Raw genomic sequence first — 22777 nt, 5'->3', positions numbered from 1 at the left:
CCCTGCTCTTCCTTCTTCCTGCTTGCTGGAGTTTTGGGGACAAATCCTTATTTTTCTGTATTTTTCCGTGTGGTAAATCATCTCTCAGCCCTGGTGAGCGAGTGGGACAGCGTCAACCCTCTATGAGCCACTATAAGGACAAAACACACAAAACCAAACACAAAAACATGGAAGAGGACGCGTGAATTGACAAGGAAATCTTTAATTTTTTGTGTTGGGTTGTTTATTTGTTTCCCCTCAGCGAAACTTGCCTCAGGGTTGTGTTAATCACACCGTGGCGCGGGCGTTGGTTTAAATGTTTAATGCGTGTTTTAATTAGAAAAAACTTGTTCTAGGCTATGAGGAAGCGAGGGTGAAAAAGCAACTTGAGCCAAGGGGTGAGGCAAAAGTCCAAGGAACGCGTAGGGTGGATTTTTCCCTCCAAATCCTCACAGAGGAGGCAGAATTGATGTCGTTATTGAGGGGTTTTGACCCAAATCTGCGTTTTGTTCGAGCTCTCGGAAGCCTCATTCGGTCAAGTTTTGGATCCCGCAGGATGGATATTCCACCTCTGGCTCCTGGTGTATATTCTATATATGTTCATGCACGCGTGAGGGGGCTTCAGGCTGTTTCCAGCTACAGACTGAGTTCTGCAGAAAATGTATGTGGGGAAGAAGCGCTGAAAGCAAAGCGGGGGTGAAAAATGATGGGAGAATGTAGATTTAGAGCAGTAAATCGACTTGGAGCTTCTGCCTTGCTGGGGAATATCCTAACGCTGAGCTGCACGGATCCGGGGGAGACGGGGAGAGTGTGGTTTCCTTACCACTGAATGTTAAAGTTAAGGTTAAATTAAGAATTTAAAATTTTTAAAATGTAAATTTTTAGATTTTTAAAAAAAATTTTAAAAAATGTTTTTAAATTTTAAATTTTCCATTTAAAAAGATTAAATTTTCCATTTAAAAATTTTCAATTTAAAAAAGCTTTTAAAATTTTTAAAATATTTAATATTTAAAATCTTTACGTTTAAAAAATTTAACTTAAAATTTTTAAATCTTTCAAATTTAGCTTTAAAATCTTTTTATATTTTAAAATTTCACTTTTTATTTTTTAATCTTTTAAATGTCACTTTTTAAATTTTTTTAAATATTTAAAATGTCACTTTTTAAAAATTTAAAAAATCTTTGAAATGTCGCTTTTTAAAATTTTTTAAATCTTTAAAATGTAGTTTTTAAAAATTTTTTAAATCTTTGAAATGTCGCTTTTTAAAATTTTTTAAATCTTTAAAGTGTCGCCTTTTAAAATTTTTTAAATATTTAAAATGTCGCTTTTTAAAATTTAAAAAAATCTTTAAAATGTCGCTTTTTAAAAATTTAAAAAATCTTTAAAATGTTGCTTTTTAAAAATTTAAAAATCTTTAAAATGTCGCTTTTTAAAAATTTAAAAATCTTTAAAATGTCGCTTTTTAAAATTTTTTACATCCTTAAAATGTCGCTTTTTAAAATTTTTTACATCCTTAAAATGTCGCTTTTTAAAATTTTTTACATCCTTAAAATGTCGCTTTTTAAAATTTTTTACATCCTTAAAATGTCGCTTTTTAAAATTTTAAAAAATCTTTGAAATGTCACTTTTAAAAATTTCCTAAATGTTTAAAATTTCATTTTAAAATTTTTAAAAATTTAACCATTTAAAATTAAAGATTTAATTTTTAAAAAATATTTAAAATTTATCTTTTAAAAAATGTTTATTCTTTAATATTTACGTTTTCTTTTTAAATTTTAAATTAACCGTTCCAAATGAAATGTCGATTTTCTGAAGGGCCCCCAGGTGTAAGGCTTGGGCGGCTTTGCCTTTTTAATGGGCTTCAAGGGCTTCTCGGAAGTTCTCCAGTCTGCACGTTGTTCTCAGTCGTGTTTGTGTGAAGTTCTGGGGCTTTGGACCTGACACAACTATTTGTTTTCTTCAGGCTCGCGAGTAACGTTCTTTCCTTCCCTCGGCTTAAAGCCGCAAACCTCTCAGACTATTACAACTGTTGGAATTTAAGCTTTAAAACCTTCCCGGTGTTTATTTGTGGTGCTGGTGGTTTGTCTTTAGTGTTTGAATTACGAATTTCTTAAGGCGAGGGTTTATTAGGTTAATAAAGCAGCGTGTTAAACTGTTACTAAGTTATACAGCTCATAAAAGCGCAATAGGTTCCTTGCGTGCGTGTTGAAGGGATTTCCATACCAAATATCAGTTATTCGGGGTGATAGTATTGAGGGTCCGGCTTCATCCTCATGCAAAGTGGTGATCTATACGTTTATGGTACTAAAAGCTCTTCTGCTGTTGTATCTTGGAGTTGCACGGGATTTACTTTTACAAACGTTGCCGGCGTTTGGCTCCGTTGAGCAGAAATTCATTCTGTGTCGGGTAAATACTGTGCAATGCTCATACCACAAAGTGATTTCTTGAGTAGCAATAGAAGCGGCCAACCTGGTGGCTTTGCCAGGTAGATTGGTGTGGGACCACTGTAAAAGTACTCTTAGATATTTATGATGTTTATGTGTAAATTCATCCAGACTGATCTCTATGTTCAAACACGCATCCTGTTGTGCTTTGATGGTGAAGTCTCCAGTGTTTTTAAGGAAGGGATTTGCCTCTGAGCACGACATCGGGTGGTAATTTTACATCCTCCTTTAGCTGAGGTTGTGTTTCCAGTTGCTTGAAATGGGGGTTGTTCCTCTGTTTTTCTTTGTTTTTTTCCCCCCACTGGAAATTACAACAGCAATGACTTATCTATAAATTAGAGTTTGTGCAAGCGCTCTTACAAGATTAATGATGGCGTTGGAAAGGATGAAATGACACTCGTCGTATGCTGATGGCAATATGCAAAATGCAGGACTTTTCATCGCCATCATCCGTGTCATCAGCGAGCACCTCAAGTTTTTAATTTTCCTGGTGATTGTCAGGAACCTTTAAGCCATGTTTGTAGTATGAGCAGGATTAACGCAGAGATCGGGTGACAAACGGGTAAGGCATGTAGGGCTGGTGTTTCATCTTGAGTTTCTTAGTGGAACAATTGTGTTTTAAGAGCTGCTAAGGTGTTACAGGCTCACTCCCCACTACTCATCAGCCCAGTGCCACAAAGGCAAACGATTCTTGTGCTAATTAGACCTTTAGACTTAGCCTAAAGCGGCGTGAGATTACCCTGCTGCTCTGGTATCACGTTTGCTTGCTGAACTCAACACAGGGTCAGATATACACAGTGAGTAGTCCTACAATATCTTGGCTTTTGGGGCTCGGTGGCAGAGCAAACGCTGTTGCGTTTCATTCCTGTTAACTCCAAAGGCCTTAACGAATGAAACAGCAAAAGGTTGAATAATTCTCTGAGGTCTTTTCCAACCCAGTTGATTCTGTGTGATTATTTTTTACCACTCGGACAAGGTAGCGTTAACATGGGAGGAGACGTTGTTTGCATTCAACGCGCTCATGAATTTGAGTTGACTTGTACTTCGTCATCAAGATTAGATAGCGCTGTTTGCCCTTCCAGATGCACTCATACATATTTAATGAACTTTAATTGCTGCAAACTGAAAATTTCATGAGTTTTATTTGTGTAGTTCACATATATATATAGCAGAGAAGCTTGAAAGATGCTCATGTTGATAGACTTAAGGGACAAGTCAAATTACTCTCTATTTAAGAACGGATCCGTTACTATGCCGTATAATTAATGGCCTAAAAGTGTTATGGCATAAACTATTTTTTTTCCATTTAAGCTCTTAGCATTGTCATTTAGATGTATTTTCACTCATATAGTCAGTTTTTCCTTTATTTGTGGTGACTTCTGTGTAGCAAAGGGAAGAGTCACTCTAAGGCAACAAACATTGGCACGGAGGCTTGGCCTGTTGACTTTGAACTTGTTTTCGTATTTCATTTTAAATCAAAAATGAAAACCCAAACAACAGCTTCTTTATTAGGTGATAAATACACATTTAAATCTTTTTGTTGCAGTTTAAACATTTCTCTGTGTTATTGCCATTTGTTTTGGTTTTTAGACCAGAAAGAAAGGTACAAAAAATCCCAACTTTAATTTCGTACTCAATGCAATTGAAGGCTCAGGCCACAACATTCCAGTTCTAACCTTCAAGGGAATGTTAATCCCCTGAAAAATCTACCAGCAATTTAAAATATAAAATTTCTGTTGTCTCGGCCTGTACTGGAGATTATTTTGAGCTTTTGTATTTGGGGCCAGTTTTGGCTTATGAGCTTAGTGCGTGCACTTGGAACCTTTCACATTTGATTTGTTATACTTGAGTTGGCTTTAGGTGCAGCTGCCCTAAACCTGCAGTGGGACCAGGATGAATCCATCACAACTTTTATTCGACCTGTGTTATAACACCAGCTTCACACCTTCATTTCAGCGCGGTTTAGGATCAAATGGTATTTTATTTCTTATTTTAATTATTTGGTATGTCTAGGTGATCATGCATTAGCAAGTGGGTTGGATGGGGTGGTCTCCAGAGCTCCCTTCAACCCAACCAGTTTGGGATTAACATTAACATTTTTGGGCTGAAAAACTGTGAACCATCACAAACTACTTTCTTAAATAGAAATCTGATGGGAAAAAATACGTGGAAATAGAGGCTCTTGATGAACTGAAAATGCTTTCCCTTAATTGTTATAACATGTGAAAAAAAAAGAGCATATAAAGAGGGGAAAAAAGGAAGGTCAAGTAAGTTGTAACAGACTTTTCAGCTACCGTGGCTGTTGTACTAAAAGGTGTTACGATGGGTGGGCCCGATTTAATAAGTTGTGGATAAAATGAAAGATGATACAGTACATAAATTGAAGATTATTTCAAACTGCTCTGTAAAAGCTGTTGATTAGGATCATTGTGTTCGGTTCTCAAATAAAATAACCTTAAGTTGGGATGAGATTTTAGGGTAGTGGCTGCAAAAGCTCCGGTATCGCTGGGGTTGATAATGTCCAGTATTTTCCAAAATGCTCGTTTCTCTTCCCTCCAGGATTCCCAAATACTCTCTGTCTGTTGGGAATATACCAGTGCCTGCCGAATCCTGCTTTTGCTTTTCCTGATCTTGATTTGAAATACACCAAATTTCTTAGAATAGTGGAAAAGCCCATGGGGTATTCGTGACGCAAATTCTCTTTACAACACTCGTAAAGCTCATCAAAGGTGCAGTCAATTTGGATTTACACAGGAACGTGTGGTTTGAGCCAGCATCTGTGTTGCTTCTATCCCAGTCTTCTTTTTGTCTTTAAACTTTAGTGAGGAGTTGAAAAATGAAGGGAAATGGGAAGAATGGCCTTGTCGTGGGTTTTGATTGTGGGTGACAATAAACCCGTGGCAGATGTATTGTTAACCCCGTCCCCCCCGCTTCCCACTCAGGACAGGCGATTGGGAGGGAAGGAAGGACAGAGAGAAGAGAGTTTGAGAAATTAAAAATGTTTTACTAATGCTACTGACAAAATAGAGAAAATAATACAAAATATAGAAAACCAGTCTTGAAAGTCTCAGCAACTGCTCTGGCACCCAAAGTCCTGGACTGGACTCTGCAGCCAATGGAACTGGATTCAGTCTGTCACTGGCCTCAGTTTGCAGGGACGACTCACAATGTCCTCTCCTAATGTTGCCATAAGGAAAAGGGACGAGATCCTCGTGATCTCCCAGTTTTATATGAATTATCCCGTGAATGGGATGTTATACTCCGTTGGTCAGTTTTTGGTCACCTGTTTCTCGTTGCCCCTCTGGCGAGATGTGCATCCATCCTTATCAATGACCTCGCATTCCATTGCTGTGTTCACCAAAACACGGATCTGGTTCTCCAGGAAAATGCAGCTAATCTGAAAGCTTTAGCTGACAGGCAAATTCACTGAAAGAGAAACTTGGTTTTAACAAAACCAGAACAGGCCTTCAAACCCCACCCTCCATTTCACAAATCAAATTAAAAACTCATCGAGAGACTCTGAGTAACTTGGGTGCACCTGACTTAATTATTCTTACACTCAGCCCATCTTTGCTTAACACACCTACAGCTGTCAAATTTAAATGTGGAATAGTGGCTGGGATAAGCGTTACCCTTTTATTATGCACATCACCGCTCTCTTACTCCAAATCTGTGCAAGAGGCTTTAATTCCCTGCAATAAATGTTTCTGGAAATGATAAGAGTTGGGGTTTAAATTTTCACAAAGCAATTAGCTGATTAGTTTCTGGATTGGTTGAAGCAAATGAGCCTGTTTGCTTGGTAATGACTGAAGGTAGAGGCGGGTTGGCGATGGTAATAGGTGAGATTTGAAGTCTTGTCGAGGTGTGAGATTTGTGATCAATCTCCAAAGTTTGACAGTGGGCAACTTCTGCTCTTGTTTTTTGTGAACAAACACACAGACCCAATGTGTGGATAGTGGAAAGAAATAATAATAGCAAGGCTGGACAAAGGAGTCCTTGCTACAAGACAAACCACTCAGTGTTTTTAGATGGGTACAATCACCTTATGTTGGAGCATCCTCATTTTGTTCATGGGCAGCGAGGGCTCCAATTACCAATAACTAGTAAAATAAGGGTGGAGTCCATGTGTGATCAAACCCCAAAGAGCAGGGAGGTGATTTGTCTGTAAGACTAACTTGCTTTAGTAATATTAACAGCTTAATGAGGTGGAAGTGATGACGATAGGATTTTAAGATTCATATCTCAACTTACCGGAAGAAATCAGAAAGCAGTCGAAGAACGTGCTTAGTCATGGGATTTGTAGAAAGTATACGATGTGCTATTAAAACAGGATTTAAGCTGTTTTTTCAGCCGAAGGGAGAGCTGCCGTGCGAGCATTTTGCCAAGGTAACTGGGATAAGCAGCCTCAAGGCTGTCGAGATACATAACCCAAGCAAAGAGGCTGAATACGGGTGTTCTTAGGGGTTTATTTCATGGGGCGCCAGGAGCTGATACAGCAATTCGTTGCTATTGAAGCAACTTAAAGTGCCTTACAGAGGAGTCTGAGCACAGTGGTGGTGGAAGGTGAGTGACTGCTTATATATGGAGTGCATATACCTTATGCTTTGCACAAGGGAGGCAGCGTGTAAAAACCTTCAGTAGTTGAGGAAAAGCAGGTCAGTGCAACACAATGTTAATCACTAACCAGCCAGACCCAGATAAAGTGGCTCGTCGGATACAGGGTGTAGGAAGAATAGAATTTCATCTGAGCAAGCACGTATTGCATATGGATGAATTTGCTTTCAGGGCGTGGAGAGAGATGAAAATAAACACCAGCTTCTGAACCTTGTCCACCTCTTCCTCTGCAAAAGCACAGTTTAACAGCAGAGGGGCAGTTTTGTTCGGAAGGATTTCTTGCAAGCAGCAAAAGGCTGTAGCATTTCTTTCAAAACACATCAATAAAAGAAACATCCTCTTATTATGTTATTTAAGAGCAGCAAGAAGTCAAGGTGCTGTACAGTAGTTAAGATCTGCAGTCTTGCTTTCCAGGGTCAGCATCACTGCTAAGAACGTAGGACCGGACCTATATCCAAGCCCTTATGTCTGTAGGCAGTGACTTTGATTCCAAGTGCCTCTGTGCTTTATTTTTTCATATCTAACTCCATTTGTCATTGGGTGGATACCTTGGATGCTTGTCAAGCTTCTATTTTGTTTTCCCCGCCTCCGTGGCTGAGAATTCTCACACATTCCAAATATTCTTATTACTCATAGTATACATCCCGTTGCTCAGAGTCATTGGGAAGAGCCGGACTTTCCCAGTGGGGAAGGACAAGCCCTTTTCTATGCATTCGCACCTTGGTTATTTTTGCCATGACTTGAATTTCTCAGACCGGGCACCCCAGGACCGAGAGTTGGCATCACTGCATCACCATGGTTCTTTTTCCCCACAGAAATTGCCTTGTAGATGCTGATTGTCCTTGGGTGAAAGCAAAAGTGCCCTTTCTCAGTTTGAAAAGAGCTGGACGGGATCCATCCCGTCAGAGCGTCTCTACAAGTGGGATTTGGCAATAGTCCTGTTTCTATTCTCCAGCTGATGGGTGCATGAATAAATCTGGTGCTGGAGGAAGGAATGGGGTATATAATCCTTCTTCTCGTTTCTTCGTAGAGCTTGATCTGCATACAAAGTGTGTGGTGGATGTGGATGCAAACAAGGTTATACTTCACCCCGTAAACACCAACCTTTCCAAAGGAGATGCCAGGTAAGATTTTTGAATTAGGAAGGTCATGTTTTGTAAATTAAATGCAGCTAACAACTAGGAAATGGAAGCCTTGACAGAGGGCTTTCAATTTAAAAAATAATAAATACTATTTCAACGTCATTGCCATCATCTATAAAATAAGGCTGATTTCACCATGCTGGGAAGATGCTTTGCAAACCCAGCGCTTCCTGCATTTGCTTCCTGCTCTAAACGATGTGTCAGCAATTAATGTGTCTGTGAACTGTTTCGGTTCTTCTCATATCTTATTATGGAACAGGAGGAATTTAAATCTGCAAAATGATTGAGCAGGGTGCAGTTTGTCGATTTGTAATGAAATGAATTCTTGAAATGAATGCTTGATAGGGTTACGGTTGTGATTAATTTATTATTTGCAAGGGGAGGAAATGAAAAATGCGTGCATGAAACAAAATAAAGGGGTGCAGGAAAAGGCAAAATGCATTACTGGACATCTATAGTCAATCATGACTTGTTTTCTGGGGAAAAAAAAAGTGGTTTTAACAGTGACAGAAATGAGAAAAATTCAGTGAAATGCATAGAAGAGCGTTGTTTAAATGCAACATATCATTGCTTTCTCATGTAAAGCTGAACTGTGCGTCAGTGGCCAGTAGAAGTAATCTTGGCCTGATCTCTGATAATACACATTTCTTAAACCTGAGTGGCAGTAAATGGAAAAGCAAAGAGATCATCAGATGCACTATGTAATTTCTATTGTCATCAGCTGAAAGCCAGTGGGACTAGAGCTTTAATAAGTTACTGAAAATCAAACAGAGCGTGTGTGGTGGGGCGGTTTTGTTAGGATCAGTATCTGCCTCCTCCAGAGACGCGTGTGTTGTTCAGCTGCCAAATACCTGTGTCGATTTGAGCCTTTAAAACCGCTAAAAATGGCAGGAAATGGAGTCTTGTACTTAGAGCTGGATTGAGAATTTTATTTGTAGTTTCTCCATAACATGGCAACCAATCAAATGCTTCTTAGTTTATACTCCCTAATATATGTTAAAAGGGAACGTTCATAGTGGAGCCAGGAGAGAATAAATCACGCAAACTGTGCCCCTGGCAAGGGAGGAATCGGTTGGCAATTGCGTTGACATTTGGCAATTGTGTTGACATCCCAGCCAGGATGGGGAGCCCAAAGAACGCTTCATTTGCATCCTCACAAATCCCCCTGCGCTAATCTGAGCAGGAAGCATCGTCAATTTATCAGGGGGGATTTAATAGAAGAGGGAAAAGTGGAGGCTCATGAATCACACTGAATGTTTGGCTGCAACCAGTGAGATGACGCATCTCTAAAGCAGAGTTGGAGTAGCGAGGATTTGGAGCAGGGTCGTATCAAACATGTAACACCCTTGAGAGGAGCTGCCGCTAAATTGTTTTGGCTCCTGCAACTCCATCGGAGGAATCTTAACTATCAGCTCAAGGAAGAGCTTGGGTTTAGTTTCATTTTTTCTAAGTTTGCGGGTTGTTTTAACCTCAGCTTCTGTTTCCAAATCCACCGTCAACAACTTTGGGTTGTGCTCTAGAGCGATTCATTTTGATTTTAGACTTCTCTGGTGTCTGAAGTGAGGAATTCTGGCAAACCTAGAGTGGTAAATACACTCGCTGGACGCTTGCAAAGTGGGAGAAGTTTGAAAAGTGTAAGAGCTTTGCTGCGTGTCTCATGAAGATGCGACGGTCAATTTAGGAACTGGGATAACAAAATGAGAAACAGAAATGTGTGCTGTCACATCCCCCTTGTCGTGACTCAACTGTGCTCGTGCAGGGAGTGATATTTGGAAAAACAACCAATGTCTTTTGAAAAACACGCGTGTTTTCCCATTTACATGCTCTTTGTAGAAACCAATCTGGGATGTGAGTAGGTGTAAATAAATAGTTTAATGGGTGAATTACCCTGTGTCACAGTTACACGTATTTGTGTTTTCTCAAGGTGGTCCTTGCAGGCCGGAGATTGACATCACGTGTCGGTCTGTCTGCAAAAATCTCTGCCAAAAATCTCAGATCAGTTCAAAAGGCAAAACCTGATGTTGAGGTTTTGATTGTGGGGTGACAATAAACCCATGGCAGATGTATTGTTAACCCCCTCATCCCCCTTCCCACTCAGGACAGGCGATGGGGAGGGAAAGAAGGACAGAGAGAAGAGAGTTGGGAAAATTAAACATGTTTAACTAATGTCACTGATAAAATAGAGAAAATAATACAAAAGATACAAAACCAATCTTGAAAGTCCCGGCAACTGCAGAGCTGGCACCCGAAGTCCTGGACTGGAGTCTGCAGCCAATGGAACTGGATTCAGTCTGTCACTGGCCTCAGTTCGCAGGGACGACTCGCAAGGTCCTCTCCTAATGCTGCCATAAGGAAAAGGGACGAGATCCTCGTGATCTCCCGGTTTTATATGAATTATCACGTGAATGGGATGTTACACTCCCTTGGTCAGTTTTTGGTCACCTGTTTCTCGTTGCCCCTCTGGCGAGATGTGCATCCATCCTTATCAATGACCTCGCATTCCATTGCTGTGTTCACCAAAACATGGATCTGGTTCTCCAGGAAAATGCAGCTAATCTGAAAGCTTTAGCTGACAGGCACATTCACTAAAAGATAAACTTGATTTTAACAAAACCAGGACACCTGAGTTATTGCTTTGAGTTGTCTCTGAGTTAAAGAGCAGAAACAGGCTGTGGATTTTTTAAATCTATTGGCTTGGCTTTTTTACTAACCTTGGGTTTTTATGGGGTGGGTTTGGTCGAGTGGTGGTTTCTCATATTAAAATAAAAATGACTGTGTGCAAATGGTCGATCTTTGGTTGCTTTCCCTAAATAATTTGCTACAGAGCCTGGAGTTTGGTCCCAAATTTCCCCAAATGACCTCTTGGTGGGTTGTGCTTGAAATAGGGTGTGAACTCCTTTGGGTTCCAGTCAATGGATTAAGTCCTAGGCAACAATTGGAATGTTTCTAGGAATTGATTTATTGGAAAACCTCCAGATAGACTCTAATTGCTCTAGCTTCCTTTAAAGCTGCTATTATTATTATTATTATTATTATTATTATTCCTATCAATTTGCTCGCGTTGTCGTTTTGCATTTCCCAAACAAGGCCTATCAAAAAGATGTTAAAAATGATTATTTTAGACAGCTTGGTGAAAGGAGTTTTATTATATACCACAAGCCAAATTGCAACTAACACAATCTCAGAAATCCATTGTGTTTAGTCCATAATATTTTTAAAACAAAGCATTTATTAAAGCTGCCCAAAAAACCACCATTGAGCCTTTTTATGATGAGAATTTGCTTAAAAATTAGGGAGGGCTGTTACAATTTGTGGTTTATAGGCTATTGTAATGTCTCCTTTTCAGCTGTTACAATATCTTTATAATTAAGGCTTTGTAATAGATATTTCAATAATTGAGTATCCTCATAACTATTTTTTAGAGCCATTTGCTTTTAAGGGATCAGTGCATTTAAACGAATTTACTTTTGTATGTGCACACAGATGATGGTTTTGCTCATGAAGTTGTGATAATTACACTTAATCTGATTGATTTCTGGAAACTCAGAAGGGTTGTACTCTAAGTGTTGGCTCTTTAGTTCTTTAAGTTAATTAGTTAATTGTTAATTCCCCGTATCATTACTATTATCTTAGACTTGATTTTTGTAGCCCTGCAACATCTGAGCTTGATGGTTTCTGCTTTGAGGAGCTGGATGAAGCCCAAGTATATTTAACTTTTCAAGGGACATTTGTATAAGGTTCTTCTACCTTCCAATTCCCATTTTGTTTCTGAGACAGCCCTGGAAAAGGCTGTGGGGAGAAATACTTTTGGGCTGCTTTCCTTGTAATTAAAACACCTTTCAGAGCTGTAGGTGAGTGATACTTACTGTCGTGACTACTGATAATAATACCGCCAAGGAGAAATTTCTCCTAGGAGGAAGTAAAAATGGTTGAGAGAATAAAACCAACACTCACCAAATTTTCTGAAAAAGGACAATAAAAGAAATCTGATTTAAGCGGTAAGAAATTGCTGATTTCAGAGGAATGATGGATTCCAGACAACGGTTGCTATGGAATATTCCAGTGTGTTAAAACTTTCCGTAGTTTGTCTTCAGACTGAAGGTTTGTTCTTCTTGTAAAGCTGGAGAGCCTTTTAATCCTTTGGGAGATAAAACGAAGATTAAGATCAAGATGAACTGAATGTTGTCAAAGGTTTAGCTGTTAGTGAGGTGGCCTGTGAACTGGCTGAAGGGAAGAAGCCAGAGAGTCGTGGTCAATGGGGCAGAGTCCAGTTGAGGCCTGGATCTAGTGCAGTGTTCAAGGGTCAGTGCTGGGGCCGGTATTATTCAATATATTCACCAATGATTTGGACGAGGGACTAGAGTGACTGTCAGCAAGTTTGCTGGTGACACCAAGCTGGGAGGAGTGGTGACACTGGAAGCTGTGCTGCCATCAGAGACCTGGACAGGCTGGAGAGTTGGGCAGGGAAAATTTAACGAAACATAACAAGGGCAAGTGTAGAGTCTTGAATCTGGGCAGGAACAACCCCAGGTTCCAGTGTAAGTTGGGGAATGACCTATTAGAGAGCAGTGTAGGGGAAAGGGACCTGGGGATCCTGGGGACAGCAGGGTGACCATGAGCCAGCACTGGGCCCTTGTGGCCAGGAAGCCAATGGTACCTGGGGTGGGTTAGAAGGGGGTGGTCAGTAGGTCAGAGAGGTTCTCCTGCCCCTCTGCTCTGCCCTGGGGAGACCACACCTGGAATATTGTGTCCAGCTGTGGCCCCTCAGTTCCAGCAGGACAGGGAACTGCTGGAGAGAGTCCAGCGCAGGGCAACAAAGATGCTGAAGGGAGTGGAGCATCTCCCGTGGGAGGAAAGGCTGAGGGAGCTGGGGCTCTGGAGCTGGACAAGAGGAGACTGAGGGGGGACTCATTCCTGGGGATCAAGATGGAAAGGGGGAGTGTCAGGAGGATGGAGCCAGGCTCTTCTGGTGACAACCAGCAATAGGACAAGGGGCAATGGGTACAAACTGGAACACAGGAGGTTCCACTTAAATTTGAGAAGAAACTTGTTGGGGTGAGGGTGGCAGAGCCTGGCCCAGGCTGCCCAGGGAGGTTGTGGAGTCTCCTTCTGTGCAGACATTCCAACCCGCCTGGACACCTTCCTGTGTAACCTCATCTGGGTGTTCCTGCTCCATGGGGGGATTGCACTGGATGAGCTTTCCAGGGCCCTTCAACCCCTGACACTCTGGGGTGCTGTGAAAGCAGTATCGGCAGGAAGGGCCATTTCCGAAAATAAAACCAACCCCCAAACCTCGCTCTTTGTGCCATATGAACACATTAAATATTTGAGAGCAATGCAGCTTTAATGTAAATCTCTAGCGCAGCCTTGAGAGAACTGCGGGCAGTTTTGTTTTCAAAGCCAAGCCTATATCTGCACCTCAGAATATCAGGCCATTTGAACTTCGTTTGAGTGTTAATTGTTGTCTTGACTCATTAAATCCTCGTGTTAGAACAGACAAATCCCTTTGCTTTCAGACGAGTCTGGTGGAGTTTGGCTCAGTGTGGATCGTTTTCTGGACTCGGTTTCAATGGAATTGGGATTTGATGCAGTGTTTTCCAGTTTAACCCCATGGCTTTTTAAACTTGGTTTTATATCTCTTATGAAAACAGTTTTAAAGAGCATAACATTTGATGTTTCTGCAGGAATTCTTTGAAAGGGTAGAAATCAAGTCAGAACTTGGTTTGAATATATGAAAAGAAGGAAATGACACTAATGAGTTACAAATGACAGCACAAACAAGACACAGGATGGGTAATAAAAGCTGAGTTTAAGTTTGAAACATTTGCTTCTTATGTTGATCTAATATGTTAAGTCAAGACTTAAAGGCTATAGATGTATTTTATCTTATCAAATCAAATTAAGATAGGTCGGGGACCGACCCAGTGGCCACAAACTGGGGGGGAATTAAATAAGGGTCGATCATGAGTTCATCAAGTAAGTTCATATCAATTTTAAGAACAGAACGTAAAAATATATATAAAATGAGTCTGTTAAACCTCTTAACTGCCTTAAACCGTTTTTGTTCTCACCAGTTTTTATTTAGAGGGTATTTGAGATCAAACCCCAAAATCTTGATCTCAGATTAATGTGATTATAAGATCAAAAAAGGTGCAAGAGAGGAAATTTGTTGCCGTTCAAAATGGTTGACGGGGAATAACCAGAATAACTTGGAGCTGAACAGTCATTTTAGATTGTGTTGATAATTTGAAATGATCTGAATACCTGGGGTGGGACGTGGAGGTGGTTAAATGCCTGAAGATGTTACAAGTGATTGCAGTGTGTGTATTTTTATGGTCAAGTGGAATATATAGATAATATCCCATATAGTCTTCTCAATTCCTTAGGTTTTGGAAAATGGGATATTAAACCTGTCAGGGTTTGTTTCTGACATTATTTATGGGCTTATTATGAAAAGTGAAGGAGAAACCTTGTACCTCTTAATGGTTGATATTGATTGTCCTGAGGAGCTCTGGACAAGTTTGGGGGTATTCGTGTGCATCAGTTTGGGGTAACTTGTCTATTTTTTGTGGTTGTGGTGGTAATTTTAGAATTAGAAGTTCAAAAGCGGATTATGTTACACTCCATGCTCTGTTACATTTTATTGTGCCTGATTCTGCCACTATCTTAATTAGAAATAAAGCTGCTGAGTGCGGAGGAAATTGTTTCTGCATGTGTTTGCTTTCAAGCTCTTACAGTAAATTGGGAAAATTGCGATTGTTGCAGCACCTCAATATCTGCTTCAATATTTCATGTTATTTGACCTGTTTCAACAATCAGCAAGACGAGGGGATGTTGTTCAAGTTTTAGATCCTTCTGCACAGCAAGAGGAGACAGAAGATGAAGGGATGCGTTGTTTGGAAGTCCCTCCCGAACTCCAGGGTCCTTCCTGGATGGCTGGGTCCCAAACGAATTCCTGGGTCCCTCCCGGATACCTGGCTCCTTCCAGAACTCCTGGGTCCCTCCTGGACGCCTGGGTCCCGCGGTACAAAGGGGAAGCTGTTGGGAACTCCTTGCCTGGTGTTTGTCAGCACCCAGCTTTCATCCGATAGCCCATGGAGTTCTGCTTTCTCCCTAAAAACGCAGCTCGAGCCGACGGCTTTGCAGAGTTTGCAGCCCACTCACCACGGGAAGGGAGAAGTCCCACTCCAGCAAACACTCGGGAGGTGAGAATGGAAAGAAGAGACTAAGAGCAGATGCAAATGTTGCGGTGGAGAACAGAGGAACAGGGCTGGTTCTGGGAGGAAACAATTATCTGGTTGCTTTACTCATCTGTCGAAACCACATATGTACCAGCTGAGGCTTATGAGCGTCTCTTCCGCCTACAGATTATCTTATTTAGTGCTCACAAATGAGTCCTGCGGTAATTTCAAACTCAAACCTCGCGTCCTCACTTCGCTCCAGCCCGCGCACCCGCTCTCTGCAAAGCCTCTGCACGTGGTAATTATCTCTTTAATTATCCCCGTGTCGAGCGTTTTGATTGCGGGGTGACAATAAAGCGTGGTGGATGCATTGTTAACCCCATCTCCCCCCTTCCCAATAAGGACAGGCAATGGGGAGGGAAGGAAGGACAGAGAGAAGAGAGTTGGGAAAATTAAAAATGTTTTACTAATGTTACTGATAAAATAGAGAAAATAATACAAAATATACAAAACCAATCTTGAAAGTCCCGGCAACTGCTCTGGCACCCGAAGTCCTGGACTGGACTCTGAAGCCAATGGAACTGGATTCAGTCTGTCACTGGCCTCAGTTCACAGGGACGACTCGCAAGGTCCTCTCCTGATGTCGCCATGAGGAAAAGGGAAAAAAGGGACGAGATCCTTGTGATCTCCCACTTTTATATGAATTATCACGTGAATGGGATGTTATACTCTGTTGGTCAGTTTTTGGTCACCTGTTTCTCGTTGCCCCTCTGGCGAGATGTTCATCCATCCTTATCAATGACCTCGCATTCCATTGCTGTGTTCACCAAAACATGGATCTGGTTCTCCAGGAAAATGCAGCTAATCTGAAAGCTTTAGCTTACAGGCAAAGTCACTGAAAGAGAAACATGGTTTTAACAAAGCCAGGACATCCAGCCCCTGCTAAATTATCTTTGCTGCTGCTGCGAGTTTAATGGAATTGTAATCAAGTTTTTGCACGCTCGATATGGGGATTATTCCAGATTAGTAGAACCACGACGGTTCACACTGAATACAGGAATGCGAGTGATACGGAGTAAGCATGCTGAATTATTACTGTATTTTGCTATAGGTTTTTAATTAGGCAAAGGATTAGTCCTTCATGAATTGATCTGTGATGATAATAAACAGTTCTGTGGTTTTGTGGTGAGGTGTTTTACTTGGGATGGTGGCACAAGGTGGAACCGATGGAGCTCCCAAATATCATATAAATAAATATCCAGCGAAACGGTGTTACTCTTCAAAGCTAAAAATATTATATACTTTAATCCAGCATTTCTTCCTAGCTTTTAAGCTGGATCTCTTAGAGCTGGTTGCAGCTGGGTCCAGATGTTTGGGATTTTTTTTACCATCTCCAAGGATAATTCATGAATAAAATTGGAAGTTGTTTGTATGCTGTTAAATGGCGTATTCAGCATTTGGAAAACACCTTCGTGCGATGTGGTAACGAAGCCCACAGCACTCGGTTTAAATACCGCCTGTTGCTGGGTAATTGTATCCATAATTAATACTGGTTCTTAAATAGACATTGGGCAAAACGCGGTATTCTGCATAATGTGAGGTAAGCCCGATATTCAGAAAAGGTCAAGATTTCATCTGGGGAGTAGGTGGAGCTTTGGATTTTTTTGTCCTTCGTCAGTAAGCGTGGAGGGTAAAAATCAAGTTTTCTGCTTCGGTCTATCAAAATATATGTATATATATATTCATGTTCTCCAAGTATATCCTGATAGTATCTGAACTAAACCCTTTTTTCAAGGGCAGAGTGGAGGGGCAGGAGAACCTCTCTGACCTACTGGCGGCCACCCCCCTTCTAACCCACCCCAGGTACCACAAGGGCCCAGCGCTGGCTGAGCCAACAGCACCCGCTATTCCCAGCTGGTCTCCCATCCAAGTACTGACCGGGCCTGACCCTGCTTAAGCTTCACCAGGTGTGTACACATACGCAGGCACGTCACAAGAAGAGCCAGAGGCCACAAATGCATTTGCAAAGAGCAAGTTTGATTTTAGTTACCTCTCTACTGGGGGATCTCTGAAGCCTCACCCAAGCTCCCAGGCAGAGGTGACACAAGCGGGGACGCAGGCGCTATTCAGTTCAGCCCTGCTGGAAGATCGCTGTGCCTGCTGAGCTCGCCTGTATTTCAAGGCTTCAGGCAGGCGCAGCCTCCCGCTCTTTCTCACAACAAAGCAGGAATCTCAGACATAGTGATAAGGTGCCTAGAGTTTCTCACAGGCCTATATTACCTACCACAGAGGTTCTACTCAGCAAGCACACGAGGTCAGTAAAACAATTAGTGTGATGTATGTGCTTTTTCTACAGACAGGTGTAAGTCACTTGAGTGTATTTACATTTAACTAACCTCCTCGCCAAATCTTCCACTGTATCTCCATACACCAGATCAGATGAGATTGGGTGTTCTCTGGGTGCTATGGCTGCGTATGTGTGTCTATGTATATCTATGGTCTCCCATCCAAGTACTGACCGGGCCCCACCCTGCTTAGCTTCCAAGATACAGGCGTTCTCAAGGTGCTATGGCTTCATATATATATTTATGTATACAAATGGTTTCCCATCCAAGTACTGACCGGGCCCGACTCTGCTTCACTTCCCAGATCAGATGAGATTGGGCATTCTCAGGGTGCTATGGCTGTATATATATCACATGTATGTACATATATATGTTCCCCAATTATATCCTGAGAGTATCTGAACTAAACCCTTTTTTCATGCTCATCCTGCAGTCCTCAGTTTATTTCCTTCCTTTCAGCAAAGCTCTTGCCTGACTTTTTGGGGTGATTCTGGGAGGATCTTCACATTAGGGATTACAACCCTTAGCAAAGTTTGCCAGACATTCCAGTTTACCGGGGATTATGACGTATTAACGTTTTTCTTTGCATTTTGAACATGACCTACCACTCGGATCCTCGAACCTTGACAATGGCAGATGTTGGCAAAGTGGTTTTGAAGTGATATAGATTAAGTTATATATATTTTTAAGTGATACGTATTTTTAAGTGATATATTATTTTCAAGTGCTATATTTAAGCTAGAATTTGGATAAATTCAGTTAGCTCAGGTTAAGGAGAAGATCAGCATTTAGGAGCTCATGGGTTGTGTTTGTGCCTCGTATTTGCTGTGAATTTTGGCATTTCTCAAGACTTCATTGGCACCAACAAGTTTTAAAACTGTTGCCAAGTTGCATAAAAGTCATTAATCCGAGTTTGTTGTCAGGTTTAATGCTCGGAAAGAGCTCGGTTCTTTAGGGAAAAGTATTGGAGAAATGCATCCTTGCAGAAAAAGGGATTTTGATTGCAAAAGAAACTCACTTGACAACTTCATCTGTTTGGGCATCTCCAGGCCAACTAGAAACTAATTCTGGGGTAATTGTGGTTTTTTTCCCGTGTCTGATTTATAAAATATTATAAAAATAAATGGCTAGAACTTAAATATCTTCACTGTTTTGAAAATGATTATGATTTGGATTATAATTAAATTTTGGAGCGAGTTTTTAATGAAATATGAGTTTACATTCAGTCTGTTTCCGTGAACTCGAAAAGGAGGAAAAATCTTACACCAGCACAATTACTAAAGGGATTTTTAATTGCCTTTTGAAGAGCACTGTTTGAAGACCTTTTAAATCCTGTTTTGAACTGCGGATCCTTTTAAAATACAGTAACGAAGGCAGTATGGATAATAAAAGGAGTGACAATAATAGCAGTACCAGTTTTTTGTTCTTTTTTAGGGGGAGATCTCTGTTTTATGATTTGAATCCCAAGCCGCTGCAGCCTATTCCTATATGAGCCATTGATGCTTTGCAGGGAACCTTTTCCATTGATGAAGCAATTTAATATATCTCAATTATAGCTGCTCCTAGAAGGCTCCTTTGCAGCCTTTTCTATTAGTTCATGTGAAATGTTATAAGTAATATATGATGGCACATGCGAATTTTGGGGGAGAGAGGATTTCCTCCCCTTCTCAAACCTTCTTGCTTAAGGTATTTGAGAGGTGGACAGAAAAGGACCCCAAAATAGCCTTGAAAAGTCACTTTTGAACGACTTAGTCCTGTTTTCATGGTGCTGTTCTTGCCCAAGAAGAGCACGTTGAACCAGGACACGCTCTGCACACAAATCCAACGTTTCCAAATGGGTAATTAGCTGTTGCTGCATGTTCTGTAGAGATAGAGGGCCCGTAGCCATTGCAAAGGATAAAGAATCGTCCACTATATGTGTTTATTTGCAATTTGGGGGGTTGTTGAGGAGCTGCCGCTTTCTTTTCCCAAGCTCCTCCTTCCCTTTTCATTCAGGTGACGTGATGTGCAAACACGGGAGAGGAAATTCATGGTTTGATCAGAGTGGGATATGTATCGCTGTTTGTTGGGCCTGGGCATAAATCCAGAGCATTTTGGGGAGCACTGTTGTCATTCCTGCTGAAACAAGAAAGGCCTTGAGGTGCTGGAGCGAGTTGAGAGAAGGGAGCGGAGCTGAGGGGCTGGAGCACAAGTGTGATGGGGTTAGGTTGGATTTTAGGAACAATTTCTTCCCCAAAGGGCTGTGGGGCATTGGAACAGGCTGCCCAGGGCAGTGCTGGAGTCACCAGCCCTGGAGGGTTGAACAGATGGAGATGAGGTTCTCAGAACATAGGTCAGTGCCAGTGTGAGCTTAACGGTTGGACTCAATGATCTTAAAAGTTTTTTCCAACCAAAACAATTCTATGATTCTATCAGTTTGCTGCAAAAGAAACTGAGTTAGACAAATCATTCATTTTATGTGTTACAGTCAGTTGAATGCTGTGGAGTGGTTGCACCACCAAGCCGGTGCAACTACTATTTCTATTCCAGACTGGACTTACAAGACTTACAATGCAGCCAAAGCCAAGCTCCTGTTTTAGGACCTGTTACGGCTTCGTACAGCAGCAGGCAAATGCCAAGCACCCTGGAGATGTGACGAAGCTGCTTTCTAAGAAGCCCTCTTAATTTTGAATGCAGCATTAGGAGGATTTCAATGTTTTCAGAGAAATTAGAAACAAGAATTAATTTTATTGCTGACTAAGCAAGCTGTCTCATTCCATGTTTTCCCATTAAGCTGGTGCACGAGGCTGCGCTTGGGAGGTTTGTACGTCGTTGTGGTTGAGCTGCTGGAAAGCGCTGGGAATACATTCTCTGAAAGCAAATTCAACAGAAACAGAAAAATTCCCAGAGCAAAGCTTTTCTCGAAAACTCATTAACATATAGAACAATCAGGTATATGAACAGGTACGAAAGCAGATAGGCCAACGCATGTAAAACCATTTAGCAAATTATACATGTTTTAGAGATTAATGTATTTGCTTATAAACCGTATTTTTAATCGCGCCCCAGAATATCAACATCGCATATGGGATTTGTTTTAAGAAGCAGATGAAGACACCTGGGTAGAAACAGATCTGTCATCGTCAGCTCCTGTCAGCGCATACGTAACTTCAGTATCTTATATTTGCTCCTGGGCATAATCAGTCAGAGTAAAACCATTCACCACAAAGTGTTTAAAACAAAAAAACCCTATGCTAATTCTCAGTTTCCACACATTCCTCCTTTGAGCTCCTACTTCTCAGGTGAACTGGTATTTTTCTAGAATTCTCTTATTCAAAGTCACAAATACTGTAACAGCAGAATCACAGAGTGTCCTGAGTTGGAGGGACCCACAAGGATCATTGATTCCAACTGCTGTCCCTGCAATGACGACCCCACAGCTCACCCCACGTGCCTGGGGACGTTGTCTTCTTGAACACTGTCACCCTTTCATTCCCTGTTGAGCCTGAGTAACACATTTCTACCCATCAACCATTGAACGCAGAGCACAACTTCCAGAAGACCAACCCAACCTTGAGCTGGGAGCAATCGGAAAACAGCGTTTTCTCACTTCTTGGGTGAGTCTCCCTTTTTGGAGATTCTCTGGCCTGATCTACCTGCCTTGGGTGAGCACAGATGCTATTAATGCTTTAGTAAATTTAAAGTATCACACAGCTACGAGCTCCTTCACCAAATACATGGAGTATTTATTGGTATCAGCAGTATGTGACGGTTTTATCTGCTGCTTGACGTTTCTCCCTGAAGCTCTAAAATAGTCTTGCAGTTGTGTTTTAAGGTTTATCTTGCTGTTTAATGCTTGAAACAATCGCAGCCACGGGGAACTTCAAAGTGCCTTTGCTTTAATAGCAGCGAGTTCCATTTGAGCAGTAAACACTTTCATAGCTCAAATTCTTCACATTTAAAAGCGTCTTCATTAAGAATCACCTATTAATGCTTCATGGAGTTTGACAGCGGGTACGCTGTGCTGCAGAGAAGCCGAACGTATCTTTCCACGTGCTTAGAAATTTAAGATAAGCTGCGTTGAATTGTTTTTAGGTTGGTTTTTCTTTTTTGATATCCTAGCGTTTTATAACTCATTATTCCTGGTAATTAATTGTAGGCTTTGCATGCAGAACCAACAATGTATATGATACGTTTATCTCATCAGTGCAAGATTTACCGCTGATAACTGTGGTATCAGCAACCAAGTGATGCTGCTTTAACTGTGAATCCCGCAAGCAAAAAAGGTAAATAGGGAACAACCAAGTTGTTTGAAACAATGAGGGTACTTTTCTAGCAGTCTAAGTGATGTTGGTTAATTATATTCTCTGTTCTACCTTATTCCATTGTTTAGTGATTTGTCTGAAACTGTTTTGGTACCGTGGAGGTTTTGGATAATTGCTGCTCCCTATTTAAATGCAATGTTAGCATTGAGGTTTCCTTGATGGAAACATGTTGATGGACTAATGGTTTCTATTCAGTCAAAACCATAAAATTAGGCAGAATTTTGACTTGTGTCCTTCGGTATTTGAAAAGGCAAGGGGGTTGGTTTCTTTTGCAGTCGTCATTCTGCGAAATCAAACCCATTTTCGGTGCTGTAGCCTTGGGTATCTGCTCTTTGCTAATGTATTTTTCATTCTGGGGTTTTATTAGAATCCCTCAGTAAAATATTGGTTCCTGTGATAGGAAACAGTCTTCATCACATAGTTTTAGGTCAGTGGTATGAAACGGCTTTAGATTCTTACCCTTTGTTTCTTCGTTCTTTTGATTTGTGTGTTGACGCGGGGAGCTCATGGGAAGGTTCGGAAGTGGAACTTTAGCATAGGACTGAGTATAAAATGTGATATTTTGTACCCAAGATACCTGCTGACAGCAGGTTGTTTGTCTCATTGCTTAAATTACTTTGTTTTGCTCGAATATGTCTTCGTACCATAGACTGCGGAGACCGGAGGGTCGTAAATCGTGACGTGTTTTATGTGGTGGGTCCGCTTCCATTGTGGTAGAAAGTGTCATTGTGGAAACTTGCACTGTAAGAAGGGATGGGAATCACAAAT

The 22777-nt window shown here is 41.1% G+C and overlaps 1 protein-coding gene across 3 annotated transcripts in view; it reads left to right on the top strand.

Annotated features, from left to right (window-relative positions):
* The window catches only part of KIF13B (kinesin family member 13B), a 128166-nt gene that overhangs the window by 522 nt on the left and 104867 nt on the right, over positions 1 to 22777 (top strand). For 2 of the 3 annotated variants that reach the window (XM_065055607.1, XM_065055606.1), the window contains exon 2: positions 8068 to 8161. In XM_065055607.1, coding sequence (XP_064911679.1) covers positions 8068 to 8161 — 94 coding nt within the window. Of the gene's footprint in view, positions 1 to 619; positions 641 to 8067; positions 8162 to 22777 lie in introns of those variants that run through there. The other variant, XM_065055608.1, reaches the window with a different exon arrangement.

Source organism: Columba livia, chromosome 3 (assembly GCF_036013475.1).
Source record: "Columba livia isolate bColLiv1 breed racing homer chromosome 3, bColLiv1.pat.W.v2, whole genome shotgun sequence".
Taxonomy (NCBI): Eukaryota; Metazoa; Chordata; class Aves; order Columbiformes; family Columbidae; genus Columba; species Columba livia.
The sequence above is the reverse complement of the archived record's forward strand: the minus strand, read 5'-3'. Positions and strand labels throughout refer to the sequence as shown.